This window comes from Melanaphis sacchari, unplaced genomic scaffold, assembly GCF_002803265.2.
Source record: "Melanaphis sacchari strain LSU unplaced genomic scaffold, SCAv2.0 Contig37_pilon_pilon, whole genome shotgun sequence".
Lineage (NCBI taxonomy): Eukaryota > Metazoa > Arthropoda > Insecta > Hemiptera > Aphididae > Melanaphis > Melanaphis sacchari.
Window position 1 is genome coordinate 313,103 of NW_020271239.1, and position 22,082 is coordinate 335,184.

The following is a 22,082-nucleotide window of genomic DNA, read 5'->3' on the forward strand; positions in this document are numbered from 1 at the left end:
TAAATTAATATTTACTACAACTCCATTTAATGAAACGATACGTGAAAATAAATTTAGCATACGATTAAGAACTACAAATAAGTACAGAAGTATGTATTATATTAAACTTACTATAACATTTTAAACAGAATGTTGTTTTGAAAAAGTTTGTTATTATATTTTATATTTATAAAAATTAGTAAACATATAATTTTGTCTATATTCCAAAATTGAAATCAAACAGTACTTTGTTGGTCAGGTATTTCAATAATTATACTGTAAGAAATATACTTTATTAATTAGTAATAGTTGTTCTATTTTATGACTTAATAGTAGTTTCAGAATTTTATCTGCACTATTGTCATGGTCTATGGATGTATTTGAATATTTATTTATGTGGATAAACTGGTTATTGTCAGGGGGAGGAGAAAAGGAGAAATATTGCCTCCTCCTAAACACCATATTTTATTACTTAAAAGTTAAATTCCTTCTATTGTTGTTATTATTATATTAAGTTAAGCACTTTCTGGAGTAAATAATATGATAAAAAACCATCCAGTATTTGTGGTAGTAATAAGAAAGTATTGGCACAAAATGTTATATATATATTTCATACAATTTTATCATACGAGTAAAAGTTTAGCGTGTTCGTTCGTGTAAAAAATTCGTGGATTTGTTTTCAGCAACGATCTTAGAATTTATTGAGATTTAACAATGCATTTGAAGTTGATAAAATCAATCAGTGAATATTTTCATACATATTTTTTTGCTAAAATGAGATATTTTACCTCATTAAAAAAATATACAAAATAAATATTGGAAAAAGATGGATTATTTTTGTTATAATTAAATCAGATGCGTCATTAAATAAATACTCAAGAAATATACATACATTTAATGGAGCCATAAAAAATAACAGTTGTATACAACTTAAAAGTTGAAACCTCTAGACATGTTTTAATGCACAGTGTTAAATTTGTTCTACGAATTCGTTAGTAATCTTTTATCTTAATAATAAACTTACTAATTAATATTTTTATGTGAAGTTCGCTTATGGGTACGTTACTTATCTCTACAAATATAGAATTCGTATAAAAAATTATAACAGTACCTAAACCAGGTAAATTAATTTTTTGGCAAGCGAGTATAACTGCGGTATCTAAATAAAATGTTAATTCCTAAAAAAAATTACCTTACTTTTTGCCATTATTTTATTAATAAGAAACTGATAATAAAATATTGGTAGACATATTTTGTTAAATAATTTATAAAAAATAATAATGTATTAAGTACATAGCACAATTATTAATGTATAATTAAAATATTTTTAATTATCGCCATAAAAAATAAATTATATAAATACCATAAATACCAAACTATAATATGATAAGTAAGTAATAACTAAAATTTACTTTTTACTAAAAAATAAAATACCTTATTTTGATTTGTAATTACCTTCTATAATATTATAACAGAATAAGGGTGGTATTTATACATTGTATGCTGTACTGTATAAATAATTTGTTATTTAAGTTTTTTTTTTTTATTAAAATATCAAGAACTTTATCATATTGATCTATAGCAATATTTTTAAATTTAAACTCATCCTAAAACATTTTATGGTAGAAACTGAAAACAAAAATTTTTTTATTTAAGTCAGAAACGATCGTTTATTTACACGATAATGTATGTGAGGTATATACACAGGTAAACTCTAGGGGGTATTTGTGTATAATCGAGCGGAAGACAAACTATACCATATAATTAATCTCACAATTCGGTTACCAAGATACGCCTTTAGAGTTTAGCGACAACACTACTTGCTTTTCAAGGGCTTCAAAATATTTAGGAAAATTTAAAAACATTTAAATATGTTTAAGCACTAATTTAAATTAACTTAAAAGTGGTCCAAAGTCAGTACTAATTTTGTTTGTAATTATATGTTTATACACGAAAACTGTATGGTTTCAAGATTCAAAAACGACAAAATCGATGAAAGTATTTTTACAGTTATTGATAAGAAATCAAACGTATATTTTAAACAGTGGAATGATTATAGACTTTGTAGAGTCGTTTTAATTTCAACACGATTGTTATATCAAAAAATCAAAATTTAAGTTTTTAAATTTTTGAGGCAAAAAATATTTGGTTTCTTAATTAATGTTGTAACCCAAGTTCTTGCTCTCGCGAAACTGTTATAGTTTAACTATGTATGTTGCTAAATCTTGTAACTCACATATATTTGTACCACTATTTTGCTTTATAAATATTATAAAATGCACATCACAAAGGCGTATTCGATGGTTTTACTGATAATTCATATACAAATTCAAGTGAAAGTTGTTCAAAATTTATTCAGATACATTCATGTCCGGATTAAACTGACTATATACATTCCACAATATTTTTTTATAATACGTTCATTCAAATATAAAAAAAATAATATGTTTATACCACAGTCTATAATAAATTATTAAATTATTAATTTGTAATGAATTGATATTTGTAAAAACAATATAAATATATGATAATTTTTAATAAAAATGCGAGTTGTAGACAAAATTGAATTATACATTAATTTTTTATTTTTATTACGAGTCGTTTGTTGTTACTGGTTTTTAAATAAAATAAGTGTAATAATTTCATATTTATTTTACCAGTCTTATAAATTATTTATAACTGTAAAACAAGTAGAAATACAATTTTATTTTTAGAAGTGACGTGAGAAGGGATATGAAAATTGAGGGAAAGTTTTTGTGTTTCTAAGCCTGATGGATTTCAACCCGGACTTGATGTCAAAATATGATAATTATTAATTATTATTATTATTATCATAAACAGGCAGGGTTATCTTGAAAAAATATTATGACTAAAATTTTCGAGCGATTTTTTGGGAACGATTTTTTTGTATAATTCGATTCGTGTTTTCATAACATTTATTCAGGGCGACGGAATGTGTGGTTTATTTTTCAGATGTTTATTTTTGTTGTGAATGTTTTAGAATCGAGTTTTGAAGAATATAAAGTAAGCAAATTTGAGATGTCCCGTTCGAAACACGCTCGATGGTGAACAAATATAAATAAAGCATCGGTAAAACAAGTGTATTTTCAGTGACGAAAAAATTCACATCGTGTAATAGTGGGCAGGTATTGAAGCTATAAAAAAATTATATTATTATAATGTGATACAATATTATTAAATTATAAATTGCGCGAAACGATAAACAAGAACACCGTAATTAAATATAAATTACCAGAGATTTACGTAAGTTCCAGATTTTTATTATTTCAAATTTTCTCTGCACGATGCTTTGGCACGTCAAATTATCGCTTACTGATCATAAGAAATAGGGGTTTGAAGAAACTCTCATTTATTTTATATAAGCTCTGTGAATGTACTAAGCTTGTTACTAAATTTGTTTCATTGGTCATTTTTTTAGATTAAATTTATTCGACTTTTTTAATGATAAATACGTTTTTTTTTTATATTCTAAGCATTTTATATTGTTCAATGAATTTAAACTAATTTTATGTATTAACTAAGCAATCAAAAGTCGTTACTACTTTTTATTTGAAAATAACCAAATATTTGAAGTTGTGTTTAGTCTTAAGGATTCTTTAATGCATAAACAGTTTCTACATAATTTAAAAATAATTACGCAACAGTTAAAAGCGGGTGTACTAATTAAAATGTGGGGCCATTAAGTAATTCACTTTTATCATTTATTTAAATATAATTTAAATTATAAAAATGTCCTTTAAATTAGACCTTTCAAAAAAAGTAGTAGGTATGACGACTTATTTCTATTTACGTGTGAAAATTTGATTAATGAAATAAACTACATTATAGAACTACCACAACTCAATTAACTATTAAAGTAAAAAAATAGTATTATACTTGAATTTTAAATTGAAAAGATTTACTTTTATGAACTAGTTGTTACATATTTAAAAAAAAAAATATATAAGATAATTTTATAAAAGCAAATTTAAAATATTAAATAATTATTTGTTATCGCCAAATTAAAATTTTATGTTTTAATACCAAGTCTTGGGATCTAATATTTGTTAATGAAAATGAAAATTATTTTTTTTTGAAAAATAACATAAGTATTTATCTATATTATGTGAAAAACCCATTAAATATACTACAACGAAGCACCTAAAAATATTCAAAAACTTCTAAACATATTCAAAAATATGTAATGTAAAAATCCGCGCTTAGAGATACTCTGTACTTAAAAAGTATTCAAAACGTCAAATATATAACATTAATTATCAATGCTTCACGTTACATGCCTACGTCCATTATGGATACGTAAATAAATGAAGTTTCGAGCCATGCCCTCACCATAAGATTATACTTAAAACTCAGACTATGACTGACAGTTTTTGAGTGGTTGATTCTTAAAACTATATAACCTAAGTGCACATACCATAGGAATTTATTTTATTTTTAAGTTATAGCCTTCTTGTACACATAGGTGCGCTATTCTATATTATTATACTCAAAGGTGGGCAAGTAAATAAAAATAAATAATTCAAGTTAATTTAAATTACGTGAACAAATGATCGTTAATTCAGAAGTTAATATAAGAAAAACATTATTCACATAATTCAGTTAAACAAAATTAATCTATTTTTTTATTTTTATTTTTGATTCGTACGTGGATTACACAATAGCGATCTTATGTATCTTTTTATATCCTATGAGTATTTCGTGCCTATTTATACATAATATTATTTTATCGAGAAACATAAGATTGTTACACTGATTATTTATATTTAAAACCATGTATAGGGTAATAATATAAAACTAACAATTTAAAAAACATTTTTTTTTTTTTATATTACCTCGATTGATTATTTTTGAATCAATTGAAAAAAATCAAAATAATTTCAATAGTCAATTAAGCTATAGTTAAACCTATTAGCAAGTCAATGCCCACCTTTGATTATATTATGCAATGTGTGTTCATCTACGTGGGTTCAAAATATACATTCACGAAAGCCAGATCATTTCAAACGCAACACGGATTATTGGAAGTCGCTGGGTAACAACACACACGCACACACGCACATACCCACGCGCACACACGCTATTTGTTTTTCTACCTTCAGTGCCATAACCATAATTATCTTGGCCATGATCATCATCACCGTCAAAATCATCAATCTCGGCTTCCTCTACAATCGTAGCACACTTCTGTCTGTTCGGCACGCCTGCCGCAGCAGGCAGCAACGACGATGTGTCCGACACTTCCGACACGTTCATCGCTAACCTCTGCATTTTATGCACCATGGTTATGGCGTTCATTAGTTGCTGGAAACATTATCATCATCATCTTAACGGTTTTAGTTTCATTTTTCTACTTCGTCCAGTATCGGATATGAGCCGATTTACGTACGTAAGTATAGGTATGTCTAATATATAGGTAGGTACTATATTTTAATAATTACGATGCATTAAATGACACTAAATTGTCCAAATATTGTACGATTAGGTCGTTAAAGGATAGGACACATATGACGAAATTTATACTGTCTACCGTGTTTGAAGGATGACAAAAACTGTGCTGGGAATGGCGGGGGTGGGGTAAGGTTGTGCTGTGGCATTTATTCGCGTAGAATATTATTTGTTATTATACGATAGTGATGTACAGACTACGGGTTGACCAATAAGACGCGGGTACGTACCTTCCATCTGGATTTGGCGAAGTTCTTTTTGAGTTGAGCCGAAACAGTTCCGTGAATGTTCTTACTGCTGGCCGCGTTACCAGATATCCTAAAACGCATACATCATTAATGTTGTTAAAACGTAAAAAAATAACAGTGAGGTACACATAATGTGTATAGTATTATATATTATTACACAGTATTTGTTTTATAAAAGAAGTAGGTAAAAATGCAAATCAAAATATTATTAAAAAAGCAAACAGTAATTGTATTAAAAAAACTCAAATATTTAAAACGAGTAGGTATAATCATAAATTTTGATTAAAAAATTTAAACGGTTTTACGTCGATACGTTTCCAAGAATATCATACAAATAGTATGAATTGGATAAATGGGAATATTTAACGCGTAAAGAAATATAAACGAGTAAATAACAACAGAAAACTAAAAATATAAAAATAATGATAATAATTGTTGCTTTATAACGGCTTCCATTGGTACACGTTTATTGGATATTTCAAAAATACGACGTTCATATAATAATAAACAATATTTTTTAATTTTATTTATACTTAAATTTTTCATAATAATTATTTTTAATAATTGTTTGTTTTGCTATGAAATCAAAACATTTTTATGGTTTGAAGTTTTATCACTTCCCTTAAAAAAAAAAAAAAAATCGTCACTGCTGTGAATACAGTTGTTAATTATTTTTACACAAATATGTACTCATAAATACTAAATAAACAGAAACTAAATGTTTCAAAACGAAAAAACTACTCTCAAAACATAGTTTAAGTATAAAACCACATAAATAAAAAATATAGTTTAGCTTAAAGGAAAAATAATTTTTTTTAATTATTTAAATGTGACTTGAATTAATATAATTTTAATTACAGCTATTGTTGATATGAATTTTTAATTTTTTTTTTTTTATTGCTTAAGTGAAAATACACATCATTTATAATTTTTGTACAATAAACAAGTTGCATAAGCAGTAAATAATATGAATTGGGAAATTACTCCATGGTAACATCCAGCACGTGTGTTGTTTATTCAGAGATACTAAATCAGAAGATCCCTACACTATTTTCTTTTTAGTCTCCGTCGAAGGTTATCGGGTAGTGTGTTCGTTAATAATACATATAACGATTAGGGGATAAGCGTACGATTGAAATTTACTGTGAAATCTAGAGTAACCACATTAGGATAAATCGTTGATAAGTAAGAGAGCTACGTATGTTGGAAAACTGTTTTGATTTATTTGTTTTTAGTTGATTATAAGTGTATTTACCTATGTCAAAAGCATCTAGATTTGCGTTTTTCTTGAATAAGGTACGATAAGGTACGTATTTAATATGGTTCGAGAAAGGAGTGAGTTCGGGTTTGGAGTTAGTGGGAATTGATGCTAAGTGCACGCATTCTTGTAATTAGAACTATAATGTTTATGAATTATGACATAGGCCAAGTAAAAATAATATACAGCAAAATATATAGTTTTGGATTTAATTTTCATGTTATTTTTTTTTTTTCATTTATCAGACCAACGAAATCGTAAACACGTTATACGAAAAGTATTTATTTTTATTATAATATTCGTGTTGTATTGTTGCAATGTTATATTGCGTCGGTATATAATGATAAATTAGGTTGTGGAAATTCATGCGATGAACATATACTTTACAATATTATCCCACTTCTATTCTACAATCGATATATTTGTGTGTATGAAAAACGTTCAATACATCTATAATTCAGTCGTTTATACATAAATGATGTAACTAAAACAAATTGACAAATGTAATCAAAATCGATGACATAATAACTTTTGTTAATATATATTTTTAAATTTTGTGTATGACATTCATAATTATACTAAAAAATATCGATTAGAACAAAAGTTTTAACGTAGATACAAAGTTGGTTAATTATGTTTGTTAGTTATTTCTATAATTCAGTTAAATCATGTTCATACAAATATATGTAAAGCAAAAACGTGAATATTCATATTTTCTGTACAGACTACACTATATCGTTGTAATATTATACGGACAGTACTCGTTAATTTCGTGTTTACATTTTTGTAATCACGACGGTCGCTACAGATGTCGTATTGTTAATTTACATTTACCGATGTAACTGAAACTATTATGTAATGCGTAACAGCTGCTTTAGCGCTTGCAGAATTTATAATAGTACTGTTTTGAATATTATTGTTTTCGAGCTGGGAGTTGTGGGTAAAACAACACACTGAAAAATTCTTAGAATGCGCCTTTTAAAGGTTTTAAATAATAATGAAATCTTATATATACCTTTGAGATTATAAGACACATTTTGAGATCTGAATTCGTCGAAAACATAGTTATTTATGATTAACACATTTTTAAACAAAAGTTCTGTGTAATCGTGTAGTTGTATGAAATACGAAAATATCCTATAGAAATGTGTGTAATATGATGATTTTTCGCAATTTTTATTATGTTATTTATGTTATATTAAATTGCAGCCGTCGTGTAGTTTTAATAGCAATAACCCATTAAAGAGTGTTGGTAATATTTATATATACCGCAGTAAAATGAATGGAAAATTAATAAATCTTTTGATGTTTTTGTTTGTACTTACCATGGATGAGCCAGTGCTTCACGGCACGTATAACGCTTGTCTGCGTCAACACACATCAGTTGCCTTATAAAGTTTTTTGCCGAATCACTAATGTCGTCCCAGTATGGAGAATCGAATTCAAATTCACCTGTAACAACAATAAGGGTACACTCAAAATTCGTTTTGGATTTAGTTAGTATTTTCAAGCATATAGTTATATCTGTTGTGTCATGAAATCGTTTTTTCGAATGTCTTTAATAAACATTAGCGGAAAAAAATATTTCATATTCATAATTAATGCGTTTCATTTATTAAAAATCCATAGGCAGAAAAATGTTTAAGTGCATTTTTGTAAAATTAATGAGCAATGTTGACAGGGCGTTATTTATTTTATACAAATTAGAAATAAAACCGGGGAAGTCGCTTGGCTGTCAGGATATGGTTAAGAGTGTACTTTATGTCAAATCAAATAAATATTTGACATTTAAAAAGTTTTTTTGGATTTTCTATAAATTTTGATAAAATTATTTTTTTTTTTAAACAAAATGCTTGAAATTCCTTACAAAATCTATTAGAACAATTTAAAGTTTTTTACATTAATATAAAATATTAAAAATTCACAATTTTTTTTACACTGTTTAAAGTTCAAGGTTTAGCAAAATTAAATAATTAAATAAAAAATACATATTTTCTTTAACGATATTAGTTATATTGTTGTAATTAAAAAAAAATATAAATTGAAGGGACTAAAAATCATTTATCGATTTTTATACGTTGAATGAAATTTTTAAAAAACGTAGACTAATTTTAAGTTCTTTATACAACGAGCTTACGTGCCTCTTTACTTTGTCCTACTATTTGTTAGAATTTAAAACAATAATGATGTATGATTATATATTATAATAAGCATCTGTTTTTGACAAAATTAATTAAATCTGCCATATTACTAATAAGAAAATAAATAACTTAGAGTTATATAAATATAAATTATAAAATATTTTTAGAGGTAGAAGTAGATATAAAGTCTTCACTAAAAATTGTTATTCGTACCTAAGCAATGATTTATCATTAAACTCAAATTTCATATACCTATACAACGACCTACTTACTCATTGACAATGCACACTCAAAACATAAACTATATACTTACTTGATTTATTACTTTTGATCTCCCAAAGTAGAAACTAAATCCAATTTGCTGACAGAAATCATTTCCTTCAAATTTTTTCTGTCATAAAAAGTGTTTAAGGTAAAAAAAAAAAAAAATCAAACACGTGTTACACTGTACATTGAAATAATATTATAAAGTTTGCGCAAATAAAAGAAATGAAAAAAGTAGGTGCATTAAAATTTTGTATTTAGTGTAAAATGTAACATGTGTAAAATATTTTGTGATTTTATCAGGGCATATGATTGGAAGATTTGACAATTGTTGTTCATTGAAATATATTTCAAAAATAAATGTTTTTAAAATTTAAATATATTTATATTTGAATACATACAGCCATTATACACCTGCACGCACAAAAACCAATTTGATTTGCGCAAGAAATGACAATATATTATACGCACGAGTAAATCGACAATATTATTTACCTTTTAGAATTTGAGCGAAGAGATTCGCGTCGTTTTCATCGTAAAACGGCGGATATCCGCACAACAATATGTACGAAATAACACCGATGCTCCAGACGTCCACTGCTTTTCCGTAGGGCTTCTGAGCCAACACTTCCGGGGCTGAAAAATGAAATAAAAAAGTAATAAATATTGGGACGTTATTAGAAATATTATAATAATTGGAAGGTCATATAAATATAACAGCAATTTACTTTCACAAATAAAATCAATTTGGCGCGTCATAACATCATGTTTTATGGATATTTTATAATTATCCGATTAGAAATTCAAATTATTTCATGTAAATTTTAAAATAAAAAAAAATTTTCTTTTTTCCTGAAAGCGTTTTTTTTTTTTTTTGTAACTATATCAATTTCTTTTTAATGTCCCGCGGAAATCTAAGAGCGAAGGCTTTATTAATATTTTCAAATTAAAACTTATTATTACATAATATGTATCATTATGATGTTTCAATATTTATTTTTACAGTATATTTTTTTCCCTTTTCTTTTATTTGAATATCTTATTAAAAAATAAAAATTTTACCTCAAACTGCAGCATAATTATAACTATTTCGAATGGAATTAAAAAATTTTTGAAAACACAATTTATCTATATAAATGATAATTTATTGATAAATTTTTACGTATATCATGTACAATAAAATTACTTTCTATTCATATTTGTTTTATTTGTAATTTGTATACAATATTAACGAATAAATCTATTAAAATGTTGAATATCATCGATAAAAATATTTTTAAAATATTAATAATCAAAACGATGACGTTTTTAAAATATAACAGTAATAATCTTGCGTAAGTTATGTTCTAAATAATTTATTGTTCGGAAGTTGTATTATTAATTCATAGAACTTTTTGAAAGTATATAATGTGTACTTTTAATGCATAATGACAATAATAGAAAATAATATTGTATTCCATATATAACAGTATAATTCGATACGGTTTATCGTTCAATATATTTCTGTTATAACAGGTACACTAAACAATTTATTATAGCTTAAAAGTTCTAAAACGTACAGTATTTTTTTTTTTTACATATCTCAATAATCGTTTACTTTATTAGTATTTTTACTATTTTATGTACATAAAATATTATATTTGTCGTATGACAATCGTTTACATTTTAAGGATAAAAATATTTTAAAACCTAACCCAACTTGTACAATAAATTATTTAAATTATTTTAGGAAAAACTTTACACAGAGAATAGCGATAAGCACTAATAAAGAAAAGAGTCAGTAAAAGGGTTACATAAGATGTAATTATAATTTATTTAATATAATTTCATTACCTATAAAAAATGCAATGAAACGTAAAAAAAAAAATGTAGCGAGTAAAGGCATTAAAGCCTCAAACGATCGATGACACTGAGATGTAGTCTACCTTCGTTATAATAACTTATTAGACGATAGTTGCAAAGCTTATTTAGTGAATTGAATTTTTTTTTTAGAAATTTTATAAATAATTAATTTAATTTATATATTATATACTGTATTCTTAAATCACTCGGTTTACATTTTAATGGGTGTTAAATCTCTAATTAAGTAGATTGTACATTATTTGAATTATAATCGGTCAAAAGAAACAATGGCGTTTTAAGCAATAGTCATTTGGATCATCTCGTGTGGATCAATAACACGAACTAATTGGATTAGAAAATACTTAGGGGTATAAATGATTAAATATTAGTATTGTTCTCTAGGAGGACAGCTAAGAGTGTGGGGATAATCAATATTAATACAGTTTGGTTGAACTTGCAATACTGATGGTTTATTTTTGGTAGGAAGGTATATCCGTGGGGACCATGATACAGTTAAATCGATTGAAAACTAATAGTATGGAAGACACGATTGCAATGCAACAACTGGGTAGTAGACGGCCATCTCTATAGCTATTGTAATTATAATTATATGTTAAGATATTATCACTTGGCGCGTCGTTTCTGCGCTCAGGGCCTGTTTAAGGAATTGCGTCTTTTCGGAGACATTGCATCGACTGTATACAATTCAATGGGATACGTATTGTCAGTTCCTTTTAAAATATCGCATTTGAAAAACTCTAAATGGGTTTTCGATTCCAATCACTAATGTGAGATCATGCCCAGAGTTTGTACCGAAAAACCTGGTAAGCGTAATAAATATTTAACTTACACGCGGTGTAGGCGTATCCTTTGTTACGCGAGTTAAACGTATCGAAAATGGCATAGATAGTAAACGAAATCGAGATTCACGGAAATGGTGAGATATAATAATTGACAGCGGTAAGACGGCATTTTGTCACAGCGGTAAAGGTCGGAATGTTAATGACTAATGATAAAATGTTTATATATCGTTGTCGGAAATGATTATTTTCAATTGAATGTTATACGGTTTGTGCTGTGTGCGTTTATTTTGTAAGGTTAACTGATGTGGTAGAGACAACGTAATAGTATATAACATTAAGCCTATCGATTACATAGAAAGAGGTAGATAGATAGAGTAAGTGAGAGCAAAAGTTATACCATTTTATACATTCTATTCTTATTATTAAAATTCTATAAAATGTAAAAATAGTCATTAATTGATTATGAACTATTGTTTTAATTAATTATCAAGATACTTGCAACTTTAGTTTACTTTGTATGTATAAAACAGTTATAGTGTTTCGCGAAACAGACTATTAAAAAAATGATCATAATGTAAAATATTTTTATGTCTATAAATGTATAAATTCATTATTATGTTATGTAAGTTATATAACCATAGCAAAATTTATGTTTGAAAATTAAATCGAAATAATTATTTTTTCTTATATTAAATAATCTTAAAGATTGATTTTTGTTTTTATTTCGTTTTTTTTCCATACATCTCTAAATTTAAAGTATAAAATACTTATTTAAATGAAATCTAAAAAAAAAAAAAAGAACTGAATATTTTTATTATTAGACTTTTCTGTAAAAGAATGAACTGTATTAACGGTTTTTTTCACAGCGGAATTGAATGTTTTTTAAAACCTTCTATAGATCGTTTGTATTAAATTTACTAAAAGTTAACGATGAAATTCATGATAGAATAAATTAAGTTAAAAAAAAAAGAGCTAGTTGCACTAAAGTCTATGAGATTTTTATTTTTTAAATTTGTTTTTTTTTCAGGTTTATTTCTATAAAAGAATATTACACCTTACAGTTGTTGGATATTTTATTTATATAAAACACTTCCTAAGTGTTATTATTTTCAGAAAATATGTCACTGACGGTAAAATGAGTGTATTGGGAACGGAATTGTTTGATTTTCAAATGACACATTAGTGAAATAGCGTATGTAACGAGCAACAACTCGCAGATTTTATACGCACTACTGAATACTACGAGTTGATAGAATACAAAAAAATTATACGAAACTCATATACATTGTATACTTGTATATTATTTTATACAGGTGGATTTACCAAGTGCGCTCACCACCATGTTTTCCTTTAATAATCTATTTTAACAAAACTCAAGTTTTATTTTTCAAATAATTTAAACTTTTATATAATTTAAAGAAAATTTTGTTGTGATAAAGCTTATTTTTTCCAAATGAGAATCAACTTTTTAATATCAGTTATTATTAAGTAGACGATAAAAAAATTGATGTATCAAATTAAAATTTTTAACAAGTATAGTTTCTGAATAGTTACTAAAATTAATATAATAAAGATCTAAGAATCCTTAAAGATTAAAAATATATAATATTTAACTTCTAATCTTGTAATTGTTGTAATACTATGATAAATTTTACAAACTATAAATTATAATTTATTACTATAATATATAATATTTCATAGCTCTCATATATTCCAAAACTATTATCCTAAGAATACAAAATTTTTAATTATTATTGCTATAAAATTTAAATTTATATACATCAACATTTAAAAAAAATAATCAATTCATTAAAAATGTATTAAAACCTATAGGTATAACAGGAAAATTTTGATTTGAATGAAAAGTTGTCTCCAGAGGACATACCTTAAATTAGTTCAAAATTTAAAAGTTTTGAAAATAAAGTTTCTTGAATATAATTTAAAAATTCTAAAAATTAGGCTTCGAATAAATTATATTCATAATTAAAAGAAAAATGGTGAGGGGAGGGGAAGTGTGATGTTAAGTGAATCACTTTGTATATCGAACAAGTTTATTATTTTTTTTTTTGGAAACTTGTTTTATGTTTTTATTTTTTACAGCGAATTTTACCACATTTATATTTACGAAGAATAAATGTATGTGGTTTACCGTTATGAATTTTATAGGTAGCATTTTTTTTTTTTTTGTATGTAAATTATACACTGAAAAAAATAAACACAAGCCTTTGTGCTATATATTCATTTTATATTGCATGTTTAGCTACTAAAAACGAAAGACGTTGGTACACGTAGTGCATATAGTTTAATTTGATGATATCGCGTAGAAGTTAATTTAATCTGACCCGGGTTTGAACATACAAATAGTACCACCAGCTGAATATTTTTTATGGATGATATTATCTGCTGAAATTAATTTTCAGGCAACCATTTATATGAATAATATAGTTTATTAAAAATAAAACACCATTTCGGGAAAAATCCACGTCAGTAGTTATATATACTGCAGCTGTTCTCCATGTAACAGATGAGACGTCTCGACATTGTTTTAATAGTTTTAACACACCGATGTATAAAAGGTGATCCATTTAAATGTCAACACTAATTATTTCGAAAAGCTTGAACTTTTTTCTTAAAGAAAAAGTATGATTTTTACAATTTTTATCATAATAATGTTTTGAATTTTTTTAATGAAAAAATATATTTTTTCTAAAACTGTATATTTTTTATATTACTGCTGTGATACATACCATACAAATATAATTTATTACGAGTATTTAATAAGAAATGAATTATAATTTTTAAGTTGATCAAAAGTTTGTGGTGTACCATTGCTCAAAATTCGATTTTTATTTATTTAAAATTATTTTGAAATATTACTTCGTATTCCAGTGGTAATAATATTAAATTGTTTCTTGGTCAGCATCTAAGGGTTTTGTAGTAATAATGCCGTTAGTAATAGTTCCTGATGTAATAAAATTATTCATAAATTGTTCAGTATATAATTATTTATTACGATATTATATATTTTATGAGATTGTTACTATTTTTTATAATTTACAACTATTTGCAAATGTCTATTAAAAAAGCAAATGAATACATTTATTTTAAAAACACAGGCTATGTTAGAGGTGACACAGAATACGTATTACCAAAATAAAACACTGAAAATCGTAATTATTTGTACTGCAGATAAAATTTAATTTATTTATCAATTTAACAATATTTATGGTGTTGCTTAGTCTAATGATTATATATTTTTATAGCATATTATTACTTATTATTTATGAATTTATCGAAATTTTACAGAATTTTAGCAATTCAAATACTACCTATATTATGATTTTTGGGCAAATTTTTAAACTTAAGGCATATTTCTCTACAAGAGTTGATTTTTATAATCATTGTTTTTTTAATTTTTTTTTTTATATTTAAGGTGTTTTACTCATGAGAGTAATATTATAATATACACCATATACCTACGTATAAACCGTATTAATTACGCGTAGTTTATATCACTTGGTGCATGTTTTAATATGTCTATGGGGCTTTAAGACTATCATTTTTATTCACTGGTAATATGTTTTTATACCGACATTAAATCGTACAATATTTTTAATGTTTCACGGTGAATTTTCTCGGTGACGCAACGAATAATTATGTAGTAAGATCAAAAGTTTTCCGGTATTTTATTTATTTTTTTTATATACATAATTTAAACTTAAATTTACTTAATCTTCTTCAAAATATCGATTTCAGCACAGACGCACTTATTTCAACGAATTTGTAAATAGTTGAAATCAGGACTTGTAATTGAAAAAAAAAAATGTTTTACGTTATATACAATTAAAACGTTATATAAATTTTGAGTTCATCGTTATTTAGAATTAAAAATTTTAATATATTTTATAAATTATAACTATTAAATAATTGGAAATTAATTATTCCATTTGATGATATACTATATTTAACGTTTTGCGTTATGTTTTGTGTTTTGATATATAATAAATTTTGTTAATCGTTATGTTTTGTTTTGTGTTATTTAACTATTTATGTTTATCGTTTTTCGTTATAATTTCAATTGTTTTTTGTCAAATATAACGTTTGCAAGCCCTGGTTGAAACATATTTGTTATGACTTTGAGATTCGCTATCGCATCATTTTTAATGTCTTTAATCGTCACAAAACGATCTTTGAGTTCAGATTTTAGTGTTGGGTATTGTCAGAAGTCACATGGTGTAATATCTGTTGAATACGGGAGTTGTGAAATTGTGTACATTTTTTTATCAACTAAAAATTTTCGAACCGCAATAGACGAGCAGTGATACGGTGCGTTGTTGTGATGCAAGAAACCAATCATTTTCCCATTTCTCTAGCATTTTTTGATGAATCGAACCTTTTAGATGTTTTAAAATTTCAATAGGTATAAAAACCAATGTTAACTGTTTGTCCATTTGGTATAAATTCCCAATGAACTAATCCTTTGTTGTTAAAGAACACAATCAACATGATCTTCAATTGTGACTTGACAACACGTTATTTTTTTGGACTCATTGACATTGTTTGCCATTTTGATGATTACAATTTTGTTTCTAAATCATATCAAAAATCCAAGTTTTATCTCTAATAATAATTTTTGACAAAAAGTCGTTTGTATTTGTTGAAAGTTTGAAAAGTTCAGCGACAATCAATTTTCTATTTTCCATTTGGTCTTCGGTAGAAATACGTGGAACAAATTTCGCACAAACGTTGCGTATTCCTAAATCATCTTTTAAACATTTTGTACTGAATCATATGATATTTCTAATATATCTTTAATGCGTAAACGACGATATGATTGAACTAAAATACGAACATTTTCCACCGTTTTATCATTTTTTCAAGTTGATGGTCGGCCACTTCGCTCTTCGTCTTCAAGTGGTTCTTGACCATTTTTAAACGTTTAAATCAATCATAAACGACTGTTTTCTATAATACTTCATCACCAAAAACTGTTTTCAAACATTAGAGCATATTTGCAGAAGTTTTTCCCGTTGTTTAAATTGTGATATTTTGAAAAAAACGAGTTAACTCTGTTTCATATGTACACTATTACGGCCAAACACGAATATAATGTAGTTTTGATGACTAAACCTACAGACAAAAATTTACGTATACTCTCAATTCCAATAACCAAGTGTTTGATAAGGAAATATATTTTTTCTTTAAATAATAATTTCAAGAACTTTTTGATCCTACTACGTACTTTTTATTTTCTTCACTACGATTTATAACCTGAATAATGTAGGATATATACTCTAAGTATGTATATACCCGTTTTTGATACGTGTTATAATATTCTCGTGGCCTGGCACAGTGGTGTCCATTTTCAAATATAGTTTAAAATAAGTTTACAAGTTTCATAATTGTTACGAGTTTACTATACATTATAAGTATCTGAAGAAAAAATCGTGCGCCTATTATATTTGCCGTACATAGTACCTAAATAAACACAATTAGGTACAGATTTTTTTTTTTTTTGAGAGAGGGCATAATATTTTATCATTATTAAACGGTGTAGTATTTTTCTTATATTTGGTATATTTTTCGAAGGATTGTAATGAATATAAACTTACATTTATAATTATCCAATAATATAATACGATATTTTATGATTCTTCAAGTATATTCCACCCACTTTTTTTCTTTAGTAATTTATTCATTCAAATTCTATTTATTGAGATTTTAAATACACTTAACAAAATTTTAAATTATTTATGTTTATAAGTAAAAAAAAATAGTTTAATAATTTACGATAAAAAGTTAGTGCTTATTTGAAAAAAAACAGCATCACAGAATACACTGAAAATTTGAGAGTCTTGCAGTATTTCTACTAAAACTCTGTTTTTAACAAATTGTATGCCTCATTAAATAAAATGTTTTTTGTAACTTATTATCCAATTATTATATACTTAGTCTTGGGGGAGAGAAAAGTCTATCCCAAGCCTTCACTAAGTTACGTCTATAAGTATATAATTGGCAATGATGCGGTATATATGCGCACGTTGGAGGTGTTTATAAGATATGATTAAATAGTGACGCATGTGCAAATTTTTTATTCAGTATACGACATTTATTTTCCCATACATGAAATCACAAAGAGTGTAACGGTAATGGGGTTTATGTAATTCCACTGTAAACTGGAAAATAAAAAAAAAAGAATATAAAAATACCAAAAGAAATTATAAACTTGCGTAAATCGTGTATTTCGATTTTATTATTTTTGTTCAGTATATATCTAATCGGTTTTATGTCGTCCCATTTCCCCAAAGTGGTTACATGCATTTTTTTTTTAATTCGTTTACTCGTCTCTCGTGTTTAACCATTTTATAATCTATGATAAATGTATAGTACCTATCAACATGGAGTTCAAAAACGCCCGACTTGTGGTTAAGGGATCAACTACAATTTTGATAACTGGGGAATGGATTTTATTATAATTATTTATCTTTAATTACCTAGTTGTTTTAATTGATTCGTCAGAATAAATTAGTGTTAACTTAATATGAAATATTTTAAAAATATTAGCGAGATTTTTTATTTTTTTTTCGATTAGTTTTGATTTGTTTTATATAACTTTCTGTGGTTAAGCCTTGACGAAGAAAAAGCTTATCTACGTCATATAATTGGAATTAACATGTCTATACTAGGTTTTATACGTATAAGATTTTGACAAATAAAAAAATTAAAATAAAACAATACGTTTCAAAGTTGTTTTATTATAACTTTTTAATATACAATAAAAAAAAGGTACAAATGTACAATTTAAATTTAACTCTAAAGATAATTGAAACTGCCATACATATTTCTTCGAATTGTATTCAAATTGTGTTTCGAAATACAAATTAATCGGGCTTATAGTATTTTTATATAGCGAACACCCTTCAATATACCGATGTTATTATTAGTGTATTTTTCATCTAGTTTTTATATTCATTATAATTTAGATTATCAGTTTATAAATGATTATTGTTAATAATACGTAATGTGTGTAGGTATCTCTATTTAAAAGTTGTATAATTCTTATATTTCTATATTTATTGATTTTTATCCATTCTTTTTATTTAATTATTGTTTGATGATGATAATCTGTTGAAATTTTCTAAAATTAATTTGGACATTTTTTACACGATTGCATATTTCGAACACTGGAGTATAATAATTATATATCGTATCAAGACAATAATCATAAAATCTTATTTTAATTAATATTGATAAAACTCTTATTAATTCATTGGCACCTGGAAATCATAAAATATACTTCAATGAAAAAATTGTGAACAAATACCATTGAGAGGGGAGAGTCTATACCTAACAATGAATAATAAATAATAATTATGGTAAATTATTCGTTGACACGAAGGAAATACAATTTAAATGTCGATTTAAGTGTAGTTTATATGATATTGATGAATACCGACGTGGGGCGAATATAATAAAGGTAAAGTTCGATTTTTAATTTAGACGTTGACAAGGACAAGTAAACGAACTGAATATAATATATGTATTTATAGTATATAGTATGATTCCTTTTGAGCATGCTTATTCCAAATTTTTTTAATAATTAACTCGATAAAATTCTGATTTTTGAAATTTTTAAGAATAGGTACTTAAAGATTATATTTTAAATCATTTTAATTTCATTATATTTAAGGCTTTTTCCAGAAAATTTATAAGCATTAGACTTTTTAAAAATATTTATGGATACAAATAAAAATTCAAACTTGTAGTTTTTGAGTTATTTAAAATTTGTGTACTGAGAATAGTAAATTAAAAATTTGTAAGATTTGCGGGTTATAATAATTTGGCAATTGTAGTAATATTAATATTAATTTTTTAAAATTTTATATTTTTGTAAAACAAAAATTTCAAAGAATATTATTCTTAGTATTAATATTTTAATAATGCAGAAACTATTCGTTAAAATTTGAATTCAGATATATTGGTTTTTTCAATAAAACCAATTCGCAATAAAAAAAGATTGACTCTTATTTGAAAAAAATAGTTTGTTTTACCACAATATATTTCTTAAATGGTATAACTGAAAATATGATCTATAAGATTTTAGTTGTATTAAATAATTTAAAATTTAGAATTTGATTAAATTTATTGAGTGAGCATGTTTGGTGAATTATCTTGTACATTTTAAAAAATAATCGAAACATAAAACATTTTGCTATGTCACAACGTAATATTATGATCGAAATATGTTACATGGATATATTATAGTATAGGCTTTCAAGTTATTTATTGTACTGTTATATAGTTTTCAATTTTACGAGTTACGATGAATGAATTTTCTAAATTACGTTTTAATGCGATAAGCGAGCAAATATTGTAACAAATCATCGAATTAAATATAAATATTAATTAATCAAGTGCCAATAATTATGTATAGAATTATTGCCACTATAACTTCTATTTAAAATACTTATTATGATAAAAATAATTCGAAATTTACATTATAATTTATACTATATACGACCTAAACGATAATATGAGGTTGGTGTGGTATTCAAATGATTTTTTTTTTTTTTAATTCCTTAAAAATTTAAGTTTTGTAATAGGTAAGCATAAAATATAATGCATGCTAATAGTAGTTATTGGTACATGCTTGACTTGATAAAGAACAGAATGAAAAAAAGTTACCCAGTTGTGATTCTTTTTGAAATGAAATGATTAAATATTTGACCATCACGTCAGTAGGGACAAGCACGGACAGTGTAGGTCTGGTTTTAGAAAAGTGAATAGTTGTTAAAAGAAAAAAAAGATTTTTTATTAGGTAACTATAAATTTAAATGAATTTAAGCGTTTTATAGGAAATACTACAAAAAATTTAAATTTTTTGAATACAAAAAGAGCAGCAATGTGAATACGAAATTACGATAGAGTTATTTATCGCTAATCTGCGAAGAAATATATTAATAAACGTCTCTTGTATTGAGGATAAATAACTGAAAAATTATCTAGATAAAAATAAAATTAACATAAATGGAATTTTTAAGATTAAGATAATAATAAAAAATTTATATAATTGACTTTTTTTACACTTATTTATATAAATTGATAGGTATGATCGCATGAAGGGTGACGGAGCACTATTTATGACAAGATTGCATAAAACATATGTGTAAAATAACTCTTACATTTCAATAAAAATTAACTAATGAAAATAAATACTAATTTATATTCTATCAACATCTCATACAAGAAAAAAATTAGTTCTGAATAAATCTTGTTAAATGCCTATGTATGTACTAATAGATATAAGTAAATAACAAACCTAGCTTAATAAACCAAAGGTTAGTTATAAACTGCTCCTTAAATATTTAAAACACATTCATACCAAATAATACATTATCAATAATTATAAGTAGTTATGTAGTGTGTGTATATTCTTTATCAATATTCAAGATATAATGGCTTATGAGAATTTAATTTCGATTTATTTTTAAAATAGACGAGGCAATACAATATTTGTAGAGGTCTATTATAAAAGCCCATTTTTTTTTTGTCTAAGCTAAACATAAGATAAACTTTACTATAACATAATTATCTAGATAAGTTAAAAGATAATACATTTATGGGTATAAATTTTATCTAGATATTCTCAATACTGTTTTTGAATAATAATTTGTAATATTTGTTAAAATATATATGTTAGTTTAACCTTATGACCCAAGGTATGATTTAAATGTATTATTTGTATTTTTATATATGTAATACTAGACAACAACTAATATGTTCGCTTATCAGGCGTAAATTTAGGAGGGTTTTAGACCCTAACCTCGGATTTTCCAAATTAAGTAATTTTCTGGTGCAAAAGCAAAAACGAATGAAGGGTTGAAGGTTGGTCAAAACAAAACTAAAGAACTACATTTATGTTTACTATTCTGAATTTAGTAATGATTTGAAAAATATTTTGTCTAATAGCTACTAAAATAAAATTATATTTTTCGTATTTCTGAAAAAATTTAGTAGCGTTCCCCTCAATTTCCGATCTACAGATCCACGCCTACTTTTTATAATATATTATGTTCTTTGC

At 25.4% G+C, this 22,082-nt stretch overlaps 2 protein-coding genes across 3 annotated transcripts in view; both read right to left on the reverse strand.

The window, feature by feature from the left end:
• Nucleotides 1-22,082, reverse strand: part of LOC112597127 (calcium/calmodulin-dependent protein kinase type 1) — a 317,179-nt gene that overhangs the window by 7,512 nt on the left and 287,585 nt on the right. For both annotated transcript variants that reach the window (XM_025343056.1, XM_025343055.1), the window contains 3 exons: nt 9,852-9,992; nt 8,277-8,403; nt 5,676-5,763 (listed from right to left, as the gene is read on the reverse strand). In XM_025343056.1, coding sequence (XP_025198841.1) covers nt 5,676-5,763; nt 8,277-8,403; nt 9,852-9,992 — 356 coding nt within the window. The remainder of the gene's footprint in view (nt 1-5,675; nt 5,764-8,276; nt 8,404-9,851; nt 9,993-22,082) is intronic.
• LOC112597128 lies at nt 4,885-5,648 on the reverse strand. The gene has a single exon (XM_025343057.1). The coding sequence runs from the start codon at nt 5,293-5,295 to the stop codon at nt 4,981-4,983; it is 315 nt and encodes a 104-aa protein (XP_025198842.1). The 5' UTR covers nt 5,296-5,648; the 3' UTR covers nt 4,885-4,980.

Excerpts from the sequence above, each read along its gene's own strand:
- LOC112597128 (XM_025343057.1), bottom strand. The coding sequence starts at position 5,295 with ATGAACGCCATAACCATGGTGCATAAAATGCAGAGGTTAGCGATGAAC.